The sequence below is a fragment of the Cucumis sativus genome, chromosome 2, assembly GCF_000004075.3.
Source record: "Cucumis sativus cultivar 9930 chromosome 2, Cucumber_9930_V3, whole genome shotgun sequence".
Classification (NCBI taxonomy): Eukaryota; Viridiplantae; Streptophyta; class Magnoliopsida; order Cucurbitales; family Cucurbitaceae; genus Cucumis; species Cucumis sativus.
Window position 1 is genome coordinate 13,048,479 of NC_026656.2, and position 18,732 is coordinate 13,067,210.

The 18,732-nt window shown below is 35.7% G+C and overlaps 2 protein-coding genes and 1 pseudogene across 3 annotated transcripts in view; all 3 read left to right on the forward strand.

The window, feature by feature from the left end:
* Positions 1-961: 961 nt before the first annotated feature.
* LOC101214334 (eukaryotic translation initiation factor 1A) lies at positions 962-2,854 on the forward strand. 2 transcript variants are annotated; one of them, XM_004146973.3, is made up of 2 exons: positions 962-1,122; positions 2,206-2,854. In XM_004146973.3, exon 2 carries the CDS (start codon positions 2,227-2,229, stop codon positions 2,662-2,664), a length of 438 nt encoding a protein of 145 aa, XP_004147021.1. In that variant the 5' UTR covers positions 962-1,122; positions 2,206-2,226; the 3' UTR covers positions 2,665-2,854. The 2 variants fall into 2 exon arrangements, with proteins under 2 accessions (XP_004147021.1, XP_011649283.1); XM_011650981.2 differs by lacking the exon at positions 962-1,122 and adding an exon at positions 1,227-1,249.
* Positions 2,855-4,098: 1,244 nt separating this feature from the next.
* LOC101204633 overlaps positions 4,099-18,732 on the forward strand; it is a 43,742-nt gene continuing 29,108 nt past the window's right edge. Inside the window, exons 1-10 of the mRNA XM_011650982.2 lie at positions 4,099-4,429; positions 4,501-4,674; positions 5,604-5,699; positions 9,587-9,656; positions 9,821-9,951; positions 11,108-11,248; positions 11,317-11,474; positions 12,084-12,252; positions 12,342-12,440; positions 12,605-12,682. Of these exons, the coding sequence (XP_011649284.1) occupies positions 4,319-4,429; positions 4,501-4,674; positions 5,604-5,699; positions 9,587-9,656; positions 9,821-9,951; positions 11,108-11,248; positions 11,317-11,474; positions 12,084-12,252; positions 12,342-12,440; positions 12,605-12,682 (1,227 nt within the window). The 5' untranslated portion in view covers positions 4,099-4,318. The remainder of the gene's footprint in view (positions 4,430-4,500; positions 4,675-5,603; positions 5,700-9,586; positions 9,657-9,820; positions 9,952-11,107; positions 11,249-11,316; positions 11,475-12,083; positions 12,253-12,341; positions 12,441-12,604; positions 12,683-18,732) is intronic.
* On the forward strand, positions 6,040-6,153 carry LOC116402317 (annotated as a pseudogene).

Below are 18,732 nucleotides of genomic sequence, written 5' to 3' on the forward strand. Positions count from 1 at the left end.
ACAATGTAATTGTTATGACATTTCCATCTTATAAGTCAAAGGTTCAAATACCCCAATTCATAAAAGCTTGTACAACTCTAACGAGTCATTTGGTCCTCAAACTATGAAGGAGTAGAGTGGTTTATTTTAGTTCACTCAATGTTTGCCCCAAAAATTATTATAATCCTAGAATTAGGACTATTCTACATTTTTTCTTATTTCTCCTATTCCTCGCTCTCCTTTCACTATTCCTCACCTCTATCTCTCCTATATGTCCATATTTCCCACTCTCTCATTTAACTATTTCTCATTTATCTAGATTATACAACCTAAACTATAATAATTTGTACTTTAAACACGTACTGTAATAACTCACAAACTATTATAACCACATATTATAATAACCCACAAACTATTATAATCACATATTATAATAACTCATCCCATGCTCCAAACGCTCTTTAAGAAAACGGGTGTAGGTTAAAAAAGAGAAATAAATGATTGTACTCTAAAACAAATAAAAGATTATAGAATGATGTAATATTTCACAGTAATGATAAAAATAGGATACATAAGAAAAATATTTAAAAAATACAGTGTTTTCCCTGATCTAGCTTTCAATGACAAACTAAGGTAAAAAATAGGAACATTTAAAAAGTGGCTAACCATGCCACACGTTGGCCAAAATCGAAGACCGAAGCCATACTCAACTTCAATTTTTTTTTCTAATTAATTTTTATGTGACCATACGTGAAGGTTTAAAAATAACTCGACCATTCGAATAATCCATATTTTAAGAATAGAGTTGGATTAGTTTAAATTTTAGATTGAATGATATGGTTTTTGTTTTTTATTTTTATTTTTCGAGTTGGTCATATCAACAATAACCCTCCAACTTCAAGAAGATGAACCGAATCAATCCGGTCCGACTTTGCTTCGTACTTAAATCGAACTTTCCAGTACTTTCGGTTCGGTTCGGTTCTCGGTTTCCCCAAACAGAGCCACTCAAATTTAGATTTAGGGTTCCGTTAGCAATTTTCAGCGCATTTTTATTTGAATCGGTCGTTTGTTGAACGCGTTCTCTCTCAGCTGGTTTAGGGTTCATCGTTCTCTCTTCTCGCGCTAGATCTTTCTCTCTCTCAGGTTCGTTTCTTTCTCTTAGGCCATTTATTAGAAGATCCTCTTCATTCTCCGATTTTCGTTCGGTGTTCGCCCTTGGTATCTCAGCAGACCTAGGAAGTTTGGTTTCCGTTTGGTGAATCTGTTTGGGGTATTACGAATTATATTTTGTACTGGGCTTTCAGCATAGTCTTTTTCTTTCTGGGAATATATGCATCTGAAAATTTATTTGTTTGGCTTTTCTTTATAAAGTATGAGGACATATACATCTCGATAGCTAATCCTTGATTATAGTCTTTTTTTTTCTATGTTGTTTGAATCTGTTCTTTCATTTCATTAAATCTTTTGAATCTGAAATTTTATTTCTTGGATGAATTGCATACTGTTGAATTAGAAGTTTATTGGTTAGATTGTTGATATTTGCCCTAAGTTCTATGGATGGGTTTGCGTTTTTCACCTTTTCGTTTGCCTTTTCTTTTGGCTGACGGCATCTTACATAGACTCTGCTCGAAAAGGTGCCGTGATTTTTTTCCTGGTTTTATCTGAGTTTGCACAATTTAGATTTGAAGTGATGATTTGTCTAAAATTCAATATCTATCGGCCATACTATTTTTTGTTATTTTGAGTTTTTCAGGATGACTGCTAGAGAATGAAAAATCTCGGAACATTGTGTTCTGTAGTTCAAGAATATTGTAGTCTGTTCTTTTCTAGACTATCTCATTTGATACAACCCTTTAAATTTAATCAAATTTTGTTAATATTCAAATCCTCGGACTTAGGCCTTACTCTGGTTGCCCACTATTTTAAGCTTAGAAGCCTACTCTGGTTCACTTAAAATTTGCATGCTACTTATCTTATTTCACGTGACTCTTCACGTTTGTAGACATCAATTTTTCAGCCTTCAGGTAAATGAACACAAAAAGGAGTGAAGTCTGCCTTCTGTGTGATGGTCTTTTAAACAATTATAGGGATTAAGATGGTTTTTTTATTCAATGCATAGATATTAAATTAGAACGATGACGGTCATTAATATTAAAATTGACAATAGAAGGTTCCTTATATTATTTAGAGTATACATTAAAAACAGCCTGATTCTTGGCTTGGCAGGTTCCTGATCACCTTGTAAACATGCCAAAGAACAAGGGAAAGGGAGGAAAGAACAGAAAGAGAGGAAAGAACGAAGCAGATGATGAGAAGCGTGAACTTGTTTTTAAGGAAGATGGTCAGGAGTATGCCCAAGTTCTCAGAATGTTAGGGAATGGTCGATGTGAGGCGATGTGCATCGATGGGACAAAGCGTCTTTGTCATATCCGGGGGAAGATGCACAAAAAAGTTTGGATTGCAGCTGGTGATATAATTCTTGTGGGTCTTCGTGATTACCAGGATGACAAAGCTGATGTTATCCTCAAGTATATGCCTGACGAAGCCAGGCTGTTGAAGGCATATGGGGAACTTCCCGAGAGCACACGTCTCAATGAGGGTATTGCTGGTGGTATCGATGATGAGGATGATGGTGCTGGTGATAATTATATTGAGTTTGAGGATGAAGATATCGACAAGATTTAGATTTTCAGTAACCTTTACTTTTAAAGTTTAGAGTTGTGTTTGTGTGGATGATTGATTGGTTGCATGGATTTGCTCCTCTGTTGTACCATTTACTCTTCTACTCTGTTGGAGAATTGGTATTTATTGCATAAAATCCGGTATTGATGATATATACAAAAAAAAAAAAAAAAAAAAAAATCTACATTAAAAATAATTCCTGGAATGGCCATGATAACATTATTTATATGTTATGTTTTAATTATACGTGGACAGAGTCTGTTCACAGGTTTCCCCTTGCATCCTAAAATTACCTCTGCCCAATGATGCAACAAACTCATGCTGTGGAGCAATCTTCTTTGATTTCTAATACTAGCTTTTGCCTCAACCACAATCATCCCTTTCTCTCTCGCTCTCTCACTCTGCAAACACATACATACATGTGTATATGCGCACATATATCTCCCTTCTTAACAACAAAAACTTCTCTATTTTTGTGGTTAGAGATGAGTAGAAGCTAGTTAGTGAATTCAGTGCAAACATTGTCAAGGATGAACTAAGCTATGAGATATGAGATCTGAGGGCTTTGTGCAAAACTGTTTTCACTTTTCCTTCTAAATGATCCACACGAATGTGGATGTTGTTTTTACCTTGATATAATCAAATTAACAGTAGATGAGTTAGTGTAGGTTCAAATTTATCATATGTTATATTAGTAGTAGATATAGTTTGCTTAGTGCTCTCCGGGTGATGCTAAAGCTTTATGGTATCTGACATTTACATTTGGTGACAATGAATGTGACTTGTATGGTGCCTATTTTGTCCTTATGTTGCGTTCCCCTTTGGAGCTCTTTGAAGCTAGAGTGTAGAATCAACACGTCCCATAAACTCTCTTTTTCAAAGAATGTCCAAAATACGTACATAAAGTCCAAATATGAGACGACCCAAGTTTTCATTCCAAAAGTAGCCCAATATTAGATCTATATTTCAATGGTTAAAGCATATTCACACCAAATCCAAATCTTCACACAAGTCCAGATTTTAAATAAAATGTGTTTACAATCTAAGTTTAACTTCATGGAAATCCAAAACTTCAAGTTCAAAGTCAAGCAACTCTAAAGATAGATCTATATTTCACAACATCGAAACAATCTTCACAAATCTACATCTTATGAGCTAAGACTTCAGAAATTAAAATGGATAGCATACATATATATGTCCTTTTTGACCGTGTTGATGATGGAGCAACAATTGTGGCAATGGAAAAGCTTGTAAGTCAAAAAAAGAAGGAAAATGAAACTTCCTTGTAAGACATGTGATGATTTGGTCCGAAATCGTGTATCGGCTATACGATTTCACAATTTACCTCTTTGTCGATAAAAATAATATATATGTATATATTTTTTTAAAATCCAAAATAAGTCCTAATATTTGAAAAAACCTAAACAACTTTTGGATTCGAAGCACCCCCAATAGGTAGCAGGCGCGAAAACCAAAAGCACTACAAATTTCTCCGTTTTAACAAATGACTCTTCCTCTTCGTTTCAGCCGCTCCGTGGCAATTGCTGAATAAGCTGTCTGAAACTCAGAGGCGCGAGAGGAGAAGAGAGAATCACACCAACATTTTATTCTTTCCTTGTTAGGTTTCTGCTCCCAAGCTCTCACTTGAACTTCTCGCATGACTTCCTCCACTTCAGTCGACTCGTTTCTTTGGTGGGATCCTTTCCATCCATTTCTTACTGAGCTCGAAAATGTTTCCCTCTCATCTACAGAACTTCCTCCTACGCTGGTAAGATTCATCCCCTACATATCTTATGTACTACTGTTTCAGTGCACATGTAACTGGGTGTGTCTTTTCAGATGAAAAAGGTGGATGCCAACCATGCTTGGTTCGTGGGTACAGTTTCACTCTTCAAGAAACCGAATGAGAAATCAAGGGTGGCTTTAAATTCTCAGGAAGTTAAAATTGGAGCTCACACGCTATCTATACAACCTGAACTTAAAGCTAAAGCTCTCAAGTTGAGCTCTTATTTGGTCTGTCCTCACGCTTTGTATGGTTTAGTTGCTATATTTGAAAATTTGAATGTTGTCCATTTTGTTGTTCATGTCACAGCTCACAGCACTATATTTGTTAAGCTACTAATTCATTTTCTTTTCTTACTCTAGTTGTAAGCACGACAATATGAGAATTCTTTTAGTACTATTTTGATAATGTACGAACTTCTCGTTTGAAATAGATGAACTTGTTCACCAAGAAATGATATAGTGAAAGGGCACTCCCTCAAGGGTGTGCGGACAGGCACCGAGTGCAGGTCTGGGCTTTGCCTTAGGTGCACATTAGACGTGTCTTTTGTGAAGCTCCAAGGCTGGCCTTGGGGATTTTTCATTATTAAAAATACCCATACTAATTAGGGGTTTTCTTATTTATTAACAAAATAAAAGAATTTTTTCTATGAAGCTTATATGCAAAATTCCTTAACTCGTGTTTAGGGTAACATTTTTTTCCTTCATTTTTCTATGTCAAGTCGTCAATTATGCTTTCTTTTCTTTATGGAGTACTTTCATGTATATTGCACCTCACACAAAAAACCAACCTTTTTTGTGCGGAATGTGCTCAAGCCCTAGAAGACTGTTGCACTTTGTTGCGGCTTGAGTTTTAAAAATACTGACTCATATAGGGAGTGAGAAAGACCAAAGTAAAGGAAAGGAAAAGGGACTATAAGAAAAGCCTAGAGGGAATATCACCCCGATTTAAACAAGAAATACAAGGTATTGATAAGAAAAAGAACAAGATAATTTATAATTATTTGACAAAATTGGGTTTTCATTTTTGAGGTATAATGTGAATGAAAAGGGTGAGATTCTAAAATATTTAATTGACATGTTATTTTCTTTTCTCCTTGTTAAAAATATAATATTATCATTTTATTTATTGATGATGTACATTTATCTGTGGGTTTCAGTGTTTGGATGAGGTTCAATCATACATTCTGGCTGCAAGAACCATTGAACATGAGAATGTACATGAGAACTTCCCATTTAAGGAACTTCTTCACATGGTTGGTAGCTTCTTCCAATGATTCTAATACGTATCTTTAATTGACAACTTTCAAGAGAGGTATTACATTTTGTTCAGTGGTGAAGATTCAACATTTGATCATATGTTAACTTGTTAAGTCTACGATGATAGCGAGTAGGTGGGCGAACGATTAAAGTTTGGTGGTGTACATATATTCTTGAAGTTATATGCTCAAGTACTTTTTGATTAATGTTTTATGAAGTTAAATCACTAGAGCTTGTATAGTTTTTATACCATGGAGGTAATGAACTATCATATATTATTTAATGGTATTGAAAATAGGGTTTAAAGGAAATGTATTCAAACAATGGCATCTAGCTGTGTTTGATTAAAGGAGAGATGGTTGGCATCTCCCTTGAGAGAGTCAGGAACAGCCTTTGGGCTTCCCTGCTAACACAACAATGACATCTAAGTACTTAAGATTTAGGCTGTTTAGGGGCAAACAAAATTGTTACATGATATAAAAATAAATTCGCCTTCATCCATAAGTTTAAGCTCTTAGGTTGATTGGTGATTATGGTATTAGAGCAGGTGGTCTAGGAAGATTATGTGTTCAAGCCCTTACATCATTTTTTCCTCCCCATTTAATATTGATTTCTACTTGTTGGGCATTTTTTATATTTCAATCCACAAGTGAGGGGAGTGTTGGAGATACATAATTAAATTCCCCCTCACCCATCAACTTAAGCTTTTAGGTTGATTGATTATTTCAAAATTTCCTCTCCCTTATGCAAGCTCTAGTCAATACCATCAACCGTTTGGATAGGATCGTTATAGACTTTGTTTGGGAATAGAATGGTGGCTCCTATGATCCTACTTCCCCAATAAACGAATAAGAAATAGGAAGCATCTGATCGATTAGCAGCTGGGCGAACAGGTGAGTGTCCTTGAGCTAGTCTTTTATTCCTTGTTAACTAGGATTTCAGATTGGTTCTTTTTGCCAAAAGAACAACACCCTCCTTATGAAATGGCTTTGGAGGTTCAATTAGGAAGAAAATGTTTTTTGGAGACGTGTTATTGGGTGCTATCTATGGTGTTGGTTCCAAATCGGTCTAAGGGAATAAAGTATAAGATTATGGGCTGGAATTTTAAAGCACAAAGAGCATTTTGAGCATTGGCCCCTTAGAATTTCGGATTTTGAGCATTGGTATTTGGAAGTATATGGATTCCAGATTTGTTGTCCCTTAGAATTTCTAGCACTTGTATAATTCTCTTGTACTTTGAGCATGGCCTCATTTTATTTTATTTATGAAGATGCTCGTTTCTGTTTTAAAAAATCCAAGAACAAAGAGCATTTTTTTTCAATTTCATTGAGTTTGCTTTGGGTGACGGGAAAGCAATTAGATTTTGGGTGGATAGTTGTGTGATATTTAACTTCTTGCACCTGAAATTCTCGGACATTTTTTATCATTTCTTTTAAAAGAGATATTGTGGCAGCCGATTGCTAGTGTGGCTCTGACCAGCCATGGGATTTAGGCCTTAGAAGGCATATTTTTGATAGAGAGAGGGGTGATATGGCTGCGATCTGCAAGTCCATTATTCTTGTATACTGCAGGGAAACCGTGACTGCCTAAAGTAGAAGCTTGATGCCTTTGAAAATTTACTGCTAAAACCATTTTCTTAAATATTGCTAAGAAAACCTCTCCCATCACCTTCCCTCTAGATAATCTTGTCTGGAAGCAAAAATTCCCAAAAAAGTTAAATTCTTCCTCTGGTCTCTTGCTTATAGAGAATACCTACGGCAAGCTTCAAAGGAAACTTAAAAATAGCTCCCGGTCCCCCTCTATTTGCTACCTTTGCTTGAAAGATGAGGAATCTCTGGACCTTCTGTTTTTGCAATGTGAATTTTCCACTAAGGGGTGGACTCTTCTGTTTAGTACTTTTGGCTTGGAGTGTTGTCTTCCGAACAAGGTTGATGATTGGATGATTGGATGCTTGATGGGCTTGACAGTCCTGCCTTCAGCGGTGAAGGAAAGATTCTTTGGAGACGTGCTATGTGGTCTCTCTTGTGGTTCCTTTGGAATAGAATAAATAGTAAAACTTTTGTAGATAAGTTTGCTTCTTTTGTTTCTTTTTTGGGCATATGTTCAACATACAACCTTTTGGTGGTGCACAAATTATACCAAATTCTTTTGTAATTACATCCATTTGATGATTTCTAACAATTGAAAGGCTCTCCTTCACTCGTGCTTTTATTTAAAAGGATACGAGTCTCACTGTTGTTAATATTGAAAATAGAGAGACAAAGCTCAATGTACATAAGGGGTATACATAGAGCAATAGGGGGAGGGGGGAGGATCAACAGACGCACCTAGGCATCTCAACTAGGTTGACACCCCCTTAACGCCCTCGTCACATCCAAAAAGCGAAAATAAAAACCCATATACCATGTTTCTAAAAGCAAGACAATATCAAATCAAAGGCCACAATACAAGGCCAAACAAGATGAAAGAAAAAACTATCCAACACAGAATCATAAGCAAGGCAACAAGTCGAATACAAAGCAAAAAGAATAATCCTTGATTGAGCAAAAACTGCTTGGAGTAGAAGGCTGATTCGGAAGGCATGATAATCTAGAACTTCAATGTGGTGAGGCTATAAAAGCTGGCCAATTTAAAACAATCTCATGCGAAGAGTAATCCTGAAAATATTTAGATAATGAGCTCCATGAAGATGCATTCAAACGAGCAGAGTCATAGCGTTCCAACCAAGTCGATGATTTATTATGGAATACTCTTTGGTTTCTTTCAAACCAAATTTCAGCTAAAAGTGCTTTTACTGCGTTTGTCCACAACGATTCAGCTGTCTTCCTCTTCAAGTTTGGACCAGCAAGAATTTGAGACACATTGTTCTTAAAAACATGATAAAAAACCCAACAAAAATTGAATGCTTGGAGAAGGCGGAACCAAATTTAGATGCAAAGACACAATCAAATAAAAGTTGCTGGATGTTTTCCATGTTATCAACACAAAGGGGGCAGGTGTGAGGTGAGAGGGCATGGGAGGAAAGCTTTCTTTGAAGTAATGAGGCACAATTTAGATTTCCGAACAGCATAATCCATATGAATTTATTTATCCTTCTTGGACGGTTAGATTTCCAAAGCCTTTTGTACAAAGAACTTTCCAAAGGAGAAGATGTTGAAAGATGCTTAACCAGTAATTTTCCGAGAAGGAACCTGAGGTTTCAAGGGACCAAAACCTTTGATTCGGAAAGGAGGCTGGCTGTGAATAAGAAGAAATCTGATTCAACAAGGTCCAAAAATCTAATATTTCCTCATCATTAAGCAATCTTCTGAAATAGATGGACTAAGAGTTGGTTGAAGAGTCCCAATGATCTAAAACAGACCCATTTGGATTGAGTGGATCCTAACCTATCTTGGAAATGTACACTCCAAAGTGATAATGTGTCCATCCAAGGGTGCTTCCAAAACAATATTATGTTGCCATCACCTAATTTGAAAAGAGCCAAAGAATCAATTTTGTGCCATTGCCTTGATATGCTAATCCAAGGACTTCTTAGACTCACGGTTCTTTTTCATTTGAATGGCAGTTGAAAGTACTACTTTCATGAATGCATCTGATCACTTGACACCAAAGGGAATTTTATGCTTTTGAAAAACGCCATCCCCACTTAGACAATAAGCCTTCACTCGTGCTTTGGGGAGAGTTTTCTCATCCCCTAGCCCTTAGAATGTTTTCTCCTATCTTGTTGGAATGTACTTATTTGTTTCTTATAAGAAAAGAATTAGACTAATGAGAAGTTTTTTCCGTAAAAAACTGCGGCCTCAAATTAATATCAGGTATGTGTTTGATCATATGTTCTAAGTTATTGTCCTTGTCTTATTTTGGTTTTCTTATTATAATGAAGGTTCTACTTGAATATTACATTGAACGGCAGTGCTTGCTGAAATGTACAAGACGTATACTCCTGCATGCTTGTAAGTTCTTTTTGATGAGTGATTACTGTCTCTGATTTTGAGTTTGCTCATTTTTCCTCTCTTAACTGGTTTTTGCATGAGATTTTTCTTTTAGGACTACTTTTTCGTATAGATGTTAATTTTTACATAATTTCTAATTGATTTTATTGATGATCTTAATGTAGTATTTGTTGGGAATGGTTCCAAAAAAGGTGATATTTTTGACACAGCACTAAGACTGGTCACTGATGGATTAGAAAACAAACTTATATCAGTCTTGCAGAGTCTTCTGTCCTCCTCCCACTCCGAGCAGATGGTATGGTTATAATGGTTATTGCAGTCTACTTTTCTCCTTTACTGTTGCTTTACAGTTGTTAAGTTTAGAGTTGGATTACACATATATTCTGATTGAGCAACTTCAAGGAGTTAATTTCTTCGCAGCACTTTGTCCTAAAGCATGTGATGAACTAAATTCCAGTAGTCCTCTTGGACGTTTTCTCTTGGTGGCACACCATAGAAAATTGTAGTTTAATTCTTAAAAAGAATATAATATCATGAAGGTAATCAGAGAAGTTATAGGTTTTTGTAAGAGCTATTTTAGAATTTGAAACTTTAGGTTATTGGGAGGTTTGGGAGTGCTATATTCACATTTTTTTGGGGGTAAGATCCTCTCTCTTACAATAAACTTAATTTAGACTTGAAATCATTTGTCTTTTCCCTCCAATTTGGCCTTGGGACTCCTCCTAAGGCCTTTGTTTCTTTTTTTGTTTGTGTCTTATTAATATATATCTCTGATTTGCTAGCATATTTGATTTGATTTATTTATTTTTGATAAGAAACAATTTCATTGATGACTGATGAGTGCAATTACAAAAGCAGGAGGAAGAGAGTGTAAGACCCTTAGTTGGGGAAATATTAGGATTATTAGTTTATTTATTAGTAAGGGCTTTCATCGTTGGAATTAAAAGTGCTGCAATTGAAAGTCTAATAGGAAACAAGAGCTTTCGTTGTTTGAATTAAAAGATTAATGTTCAAAGTACAAGAAACAAGACCTTTTATTTCTTTTTTGAAACGGAGATAAGAACTTCTTTATTAATAAGAACTCAAAGTACAAGAGAATTATACAAAGAGAGCTATAAAGAAGTAGTAATCAAGGGAGTCCTAGAGGGATCAGGAGGCGCACCCGGACATCTTAATTAGTAAGGGCATATTAATAATTAGCTTAAGGGTTGGTTAAGATTTTTTGTTGTCTGACTTACGTATGTTTAAAAGAAGTCGGCATGTTACCTTGAGATCAGAGTCCATATCTCTTTCTTGTTTCTGCTGGTATATTTGCTTTGAAGGTCATTTGGATGTTTACTTCTGCCACTACAATATTTGGCCACTTGTGAGAAAAAGGATAAAGACTGTTACCCCATTTGTTGATGATTATATGTTTTAACTTGATATTAACCATTGGAAATGCTATGTAGGATGTTGACCTTTTCACATTTTGGGCTGAAGAGACCTTGACAGAAGATAATCTAATCTTGGACATTCTTTTTATTGCATATTATGAGTCGTTTATTAGATGCAATGCTGATCGATGGAAAGCATTGTGTCTGCTTTATAAGGTACATTCTTCTTCTTTTTGTATTTCTGTAAGTATTCTATTATTCTGTTAATGCTGCAAGCGGTCCAGGGAATCATATCTGGTTCTTATAACATGGAAATACTTGCAATATCAAGTGCTGCAATACATTCTTCTCGTCAAGTTAAAGTTCGATTATTATTTATCCTCATGGAAACATTGGACCTAGAAAGTCTTCTCCAGATGGTTCATGATCAAACAACTTTCAGGTTATCATCTTGTTTACTAAAGCTTATATATTTTGGATTTATAGGCAGGAAATTAAATAAGGATGTCTTACCTTTCTTCTACGAACCCTATAGTTTGTATCACTGTTGGAAAAGTGTTAAAGTACAATGATTTGGAAAAAGTGTAAAGCTGATAGAATGTTTATGTTTTATCGAATGTTTTTGTCCAGAACTTTTGGTTGATTTTCAGTTGTGTTATTGATTGCATTATTAGTTATTCTACATTGTTTTATCTTGTACTTTTGGGTGTCTCTTTTTTATTGCATTGTCTTTTTTGTTCCTATTGGCAACTTCAATAAAACATAAACATTTTACTACCTTTCCATTTCCTTTTCATAAATTAATGAAAAATGGAAAGTTGTTTTTTGTTTTGTTTTTTCTATTAAATGCCCCTTTCCCGATTGAGAAGAATTAGGGGCAGTGACATGTGGGAATTGCTTATTTCAGCTGTTTATTCTTTGTTTTTGTCGTTGCTGGCTCTTCTATTTTTTCTAATTTATTTAATACGAAACTCAACTTTTTGTTGAATTATTCAAGTCTCGCTCTCTATCTTATCATCCATTTTTCATGAAATACTTTTTCATTTCTCAGGCATGGTGCCTCAGTTTTTACGTTGTCTGATTTTCAAGAGATGGACGCAATAGTATCTAGTTTGAATGCTTTTGAAATAAAAGAAGCAGGTCCTTTGTTACTAACATGGGCAGTTGTTTTGTGCCTAATATCCTCACTTCCCGGAAAAGAGGAACACAATGTACTGCTGGTATGTGGGTCCATGAAAAGTGCTGGTTTGTTTTGGTGGTTATTGGATACTTCATATGACATCATTTTTGACGTATTATCTGTTGGCAGGAGATTGATCATGTTGGTTATGTACGTCAAGCTTTTGATTCTGCAGCATTCAATTATTTTCTTGATGTACTTCACAGCGATTTACTGAAGGAATCAGAAGTATGCATCCCATACTCAAAGTCTTCTTATTGTTATCTAGTTAATGAATGAATTTGTGCATGATAATGACTCATTTTAGTTTATATTTTATTGTGTAAGGTTGGTTAATCTGTGTGTTCTTTAGTACTATGCTTTATATATATGTTTGTGTATTTTTTTTGTAGGGACTTATTGTTGGCTATCGAAGTGTCTTGAGAACCTTTATTTCTGCGTTTATTGCATCCTATGAAATTAATCTTCAGGTACATGTTCTGTTTATACTTTTTAATGTGATCCTTGCATAGAATGGTTGATGTTTTGTTATTTTTATTATTATTATTCTTATTGTTATCATTAAAATTAAATTTTATTTTTAAACTTTAAAAAAGGAAAAAAGCTGGTACAGTTCCTGTTTCTTAAAAAGTCCATTTTCCCCCATAAATAATTAGAAATATGCATTGAGAAAATTATGGAACGGGTACTAGTAAGTGACTATTTTGGCGCCCAACAATTCCATTTTGTTGAGTATTTTGACATGTAGAATGATGTAAAATGCTATTTTCTTTAGAAACTCGATCAACGTCTTTGTTGAAGTACTTAGTTACTTATCAGTGTGTAAAATGCTGATTTTGGTTTGAAATTGAGTATCAACCAAATTATAAAAATTTCTGAAAAGATCTTTCACGTCAGATTTTGTTGTCATTTAATAGATCCAAGATAGATGTGTATGATCATCAATAAAGGTGACAAACCATTTTTTACCTCTTTGAGTCAAAAGTCAACTTTAGAATTACCCTGAACATCTCTGAGAATTAGGTAAAAAAGTTTGGACGGTTTGCAAGGTTTTGGTAAATATGTGGATTGATGGTTTTTTGCAAAGACACACGCAACCTTCATTTTGAAGAGAAGAGAATCAACATCTATGTGACCGATGGATTGGAGGGCTAGTTTTGTTTTTTGTTTCATTCTTTCCTTTTTTATCAATGAAAGTTGTTGCTTTTATAAAAAATGTGATGGAGGGAGTTTGTCGAAGATAGATGGCGTGTTATGGTAAGAAGAATATTATTGAATTTCTTCCTATTTTTCTTAAACAACCACGGTTTTCTTATATAGGAGAAAGACCATCAACCAACAAGGAAAGACATCTTACAAATCTAAATAATAAATATACACAAAATACACGATAAATAATTGCAAAAGATATTAGGAAATCCACTAGGCTGTAATATTAATTTTTTGTCTCTTTGTTCATTGCAATTTGAGCATCAATCCCTTTTCATTTTATCAATGAAAAGTTTGTGGTTTCTTTAAAAATGAAAAATAGAGGGTGTTACTCTTTGTTTGGGGAAGTTATTTTGAACCCTCCTCATTGTGGTAAGGAAAGAGTCAAATAGCATGCTTACTTCTTGATAAAACTTCGTGGCAACATTCTTGTTGGTTCAAATTGTTTGCTATTTTTAGTATTTAATGAGTTTTTGATAACACATGACGGCCAACATTTAATACCTTCTTATTGGTCTCTCAGTTTTTAAAAATTGATAAAACTTTTCATTGATGTAATGAAAAGAGATTAGTGGTAAAAAAGATACAAGCTCCAAAAGGGATGAAAATGATAAAAAAAACAAAAAAACAACAAATAATACAATAATAGATGAAATAAAAGTCCAAGAAGCATAATGAAAGCTATCCTATTAACACTTATGACTGGTTTAGAAAAAGCCTTGAACAATTTGAATATAGTACTTTTGGGCTAATATATTTGAATTTCAAGACAACCTTCTTGATCTTACAACATTTGAGTGTCAAGGAAACTCATCGGATATTAAGTTCTAAATAGGTGGTTACCATCAACTGAACTCATGACTTCTTAGCCCTTTATCAATTTCATGCCCCTTTGGCAAGTCTTACTTGGTCGGGTGAATACTCTTGATCGGCTTGTTAGGAGGAGGACTTCACTTGGTTGTCCTCTTTGTTGTTTTCTTTGTCAAAAGGAGGAGGAAGACCTTGATCATCTCTTTTGGGACTGTTAGTATGCGCGGGCTGTGTGGTGCTCTTTTCTTCAGAAGTATGGTATTAGCTATGCTGGCCAAAGGAGCAAATGTGCAACGATCAAGAAGTTTCTCCTTCATCTGCCTTTCAAAGAGAAAGGTCGTTTTTCGTGGCTTGTTGGGGTGTGATGTGATTTGAGATGTTTAGGGATCAAATCTTTTAGATGAATGAAAAAAGCTTTCAATCTTTTAGAGAAATTAAAAAAATCTAATATTTTGATATTTCCAAAAAAAAACCAAATATTTACTAATTTTTTAAAGTTGGTTTTTTTAAAGGGATACAAGGTTCTTTATAGAGAATTATGCAATGAGAATAAAAGAGGAGCCATAAAAAAGAGAGAGATAGGATCAGGAGATGTACCTGAATATCTCAACTAGGTAGACTCCCCCTTGGTGCCATCATCATGTCCCAAAATAGCAGAAACTGAGAACAAATACAAACTAAATAATTTGGGACAAGCAGCCACAAAGAAACGCATGCAGGAACCAAAATAAAAATAAAAGTACAGGGAAGGAAAAGCATAGAATGCCTCCCAACAGATAATCTCCTATAGCTACCAAAACTGCATGAGTTGCTTTAAACAAGCAAAAGCCATAAAGATGCAAAATTTTGTTCTTCTTAGAAGTGTAGGAAATTAGCCCCCATTTGAGTGGTTGATGGATAAAAGCCGCCCAGATTAAACAAATATCCCAAATTGAGTAATCCTTGAGTTCCACATTTAAAGAACACCAGGCTGCAATATTCCTCTCTACCATGTGCATAGTGTCAACCCAGCTGCTTTCCTTGTCGTGAAAAATGCGCTGATTGCTCTCCAATAGATTTCTACTAATAGTGCTTTTGACATGTTTGCCCAAATTAGTCTCGATTTCTTTGAGAGCAAAGGATCCCTCAACAGCCAGAAAATATTTGAGCTCAGAGATCCATCGAAAGCCCAAACTTTATTAAAAATAGAAAGAATACTTCCAACAGTTAGTGGATTAGGGGCATAAAATAAATAAATGTAACAAATCCTCACTGTCCTTCAAACAAAGAGGGCATATCGAGGGCAGCAAGCACTTGTTGGGGAGTTTTCTTTGCTTGATCAATCAACAATTTAAGAGATCAAAAGCCATAATTCAGATTAATAAGTTCACTCTCCTTGGGTTTTGGTCTTCCAAAGGGTTTTGTATATAGCTTTGTCCATTGGGGAAGATGGGGCAAGGTGAGTTGGAAGGGATTTTACTGAGAATCTGCTCGATGGGTCTAAAGGCCATACTCTATTGTCTTCCAAATTTGTCACTCTTTAGAGAGAGGAGTAGCGTAGATTGGAAATCTGGAATTTCATCATAAATCTATGAAAAACGGTAGACCAAGACTTCATGGCAGTGTCCCAATGGGCAACGACTAAACCTTTAGGTAACCAAGTGATTACGAAAAGCTTAGGGAATTGAATATTTAGGGGGATATCACCTGCCCCAGAGTTTGTCTAGAAAGCTAATCTTCGTCCGTTACCAAGCTTGAAAGAGGCCAATACTTCCACCTTCCTTCGTGTTCTTGAGATGTTGACCTAAGGGCTTTAAAGGTTGTTCCTTGATTTGCTTAACGTTTGCCAGTTAAAAGCTTCATTGCCATGAATACTTCTTATTATTTGTCTCCACAATGCTGTATCTTCCTTTGTGTATCTCAAATCCCATTTAGCAAGAAGAGTCAGATTTTGAGTTTTGGTGCCTCCCAAACCGAGCCCCCCATCAAACTGAGAAGGCTTGACCTTTTTCCATGCCACCAAATGGTTTATTTGCTACTGGAGCTTGGTGGAAATAATGCTCCTGAACTGGATGGTTTCATCATGGAATTTCTTGTGAAGAATTGGCAGAAGCTAAAAGGAAGGTTCAAAAACTTGTTTGATGATTTTCATAGAAATGGAAAGCTCAATGCTTGTGTTCAAGAAAACTTCATTTGTTTATTACAAAACAAAGAAGATGCTGTTCATGCAAAAAGGACTTTAGACTCATTAGCCTTACAAGTCTCATATACAAGGTGGAGCCAAAGTTTTAGCGGATCGTCTAAAATTGGTTATGGACTCAATCATAAGCCCTTTTTGAAGTGCATTCATTTAAGGAAGACAAATATTTGACCTGGTCCTAATAGCTAACGAGGCAGTTGAAGACTACCGTGCTAAAAAGAAAAAGGGATGAATCTTGAAATTAGATCTTGAAAAAGCCTTTGATAGAGTGGATTAGGGCTTCTTTGAAAAGGTATTGTATAGTAAGAAGCTCATCTCTAAATGGTCATCGTAGATGTTGGGTTGCCTAAAAAAGCGCTCAATTCTCCATCTTGATCAATGAAAAACCAAGAGGAAGGATAGTGGCCTCTCGAATTCGATAAGGTGACCCTCTCTCTCCTTTTTTTGTTTCTGCCTGTTAGTGAAGTTTTGGGAGCATCATAAACAAGCTGCACGACAATGGTCAATTTGAAGGCTTCATAGTTGGAAAGGGTAGGGTCACATTCTCATTCTTGAATATGTCGATGATATTATCCTATTCTGTAAAGATGATAAGGCCATGCTCATCAAGTTAAAGGTAGCTATTAAATTGTTTGAATGGTGCTCTTATCAGAAAGTTAATTGGGACAAATCTGCACTTAGTGAAGTTGATGTGGGGGATGAAGATTTACTCCAAATGGCAGGAAAATTAGGTTGCCAAGTTGAAAAGCTTCCTTTTCTGTATTTAGGTCTTCCTTTGGGAGGCTATCCTAGGCATAAAGACTTTTGGCAACCTGTGATTGAGAGGGTACACAAAAATTTAGACAAATGGAAAAGGTTCAATATATCTAGAGCTGGATGAAAAACCTTGTATAGTTCAGTTTGATGGGGGCTCAGTTTGGGTGGTATAAAAACTCAAAGTATGGCTCTTCTTGCTAAATAGGGGAGGTGATATACGAAGGAGGATACTGCATTGTGGAGACGAGTGATAAGAAGTATTCATGGCAGTGACACTTTTGATTGACTTACTCCGAGCAAATCTGGGAATAGCCTAAGAAGCCCTTGGGTTAACATCTCAAGAACATGGAGAAAGGTGGAAGTTTTGGCCTCTTTTTAAGTTTGGCAATGGAAGAAGATTGACATTTTGGGCAGTCATGGGCTGGTGAAGTCCCTCTTAATATTCAATATCCGAAGCTATTCAAAATAGCCTTGTTCCCATATGGTTCAATTGCCGACCATTGGGACATTGTTAAAATCTCTTGGTCTATAGTGTTTCATAGACCGTTGAAAGATGATGAAATTTTGGACTTCTTATCTTTGCTTCTCCTTCTTTCTTCTAAGAGAGTGATAGAATTGGAAGATAGCAGAACATGGTCATTAGATTCATCGGGCAATTTCTCAGTCAAATCCGTTTTGATCCATCTTTCTCCATCTTCTCCGCTGGACAAAGCTATCTATAAAGCCCTTTGGAAGACCACAACCCAAAGAGAGTCAAAATTTTGTTTTGGATTATGACGTTTTGGTCTACTAAACTGCTTGTTGATCATGCAAAGGAAAATCCCAACAAGTGCTTGCTACCTTTGATGTGCCCTCTATGCCTAGAGGGCAGTGAAGATTTATTACATCCATTTATATTATGCCCTACTTCTTTATTTGCTGGAGAAGTATTTTCTCTATATTTATAGTAGATTGGGCACTCAACGGATCCTTAAGTTCCAATGTTTTTAGGTTGTTGAGGGGCCCTTTGTTGCCAAAGAAAGTGAGCTAATTTGGATAAACATTTCAAAAGCTCCGTTGGCAGAAATATGGTTTGAGTACAATCAACGCATTTTTCACGACAAAGGAAGGGGTTGGTTTGATACTTTGGATACGCCAAAGAGGAACGCAGCAGCCTGGTGCTCTTTGAATGTAGAGTTCAAGGATTATTCAACTCAAAATATATATCTAAGCTGGTCAGCTTTCATCCGTCAACCACTTTAATGAGGGCTAATTTCATGCTATCCTCAAAAGACTCAAGCCTCTGCATCTTTACAGCTTTTGCTGCTGCTGTTAGAGGAACTCTTTTTCAGGTATTTTATCTATAGAAATTTACGTATTTGGGGACCTTTGGGGTTGTATCTCCCCACCCCAGTACTTTTCTTTGGTAGTTAGGGGCCCTTTTGTTTCTTCTTATTTCTCCTGTGGTCTTTCATTTCTTGCTGTTTTGTTTTGTTTTGTTTTCGTTTTCCTGTGGCTGTTTGTCTTTTGATTTATATGGTACTTGTGTGTTCTTTGTTTGTTTATGGGATATGATGATGGCGCTAA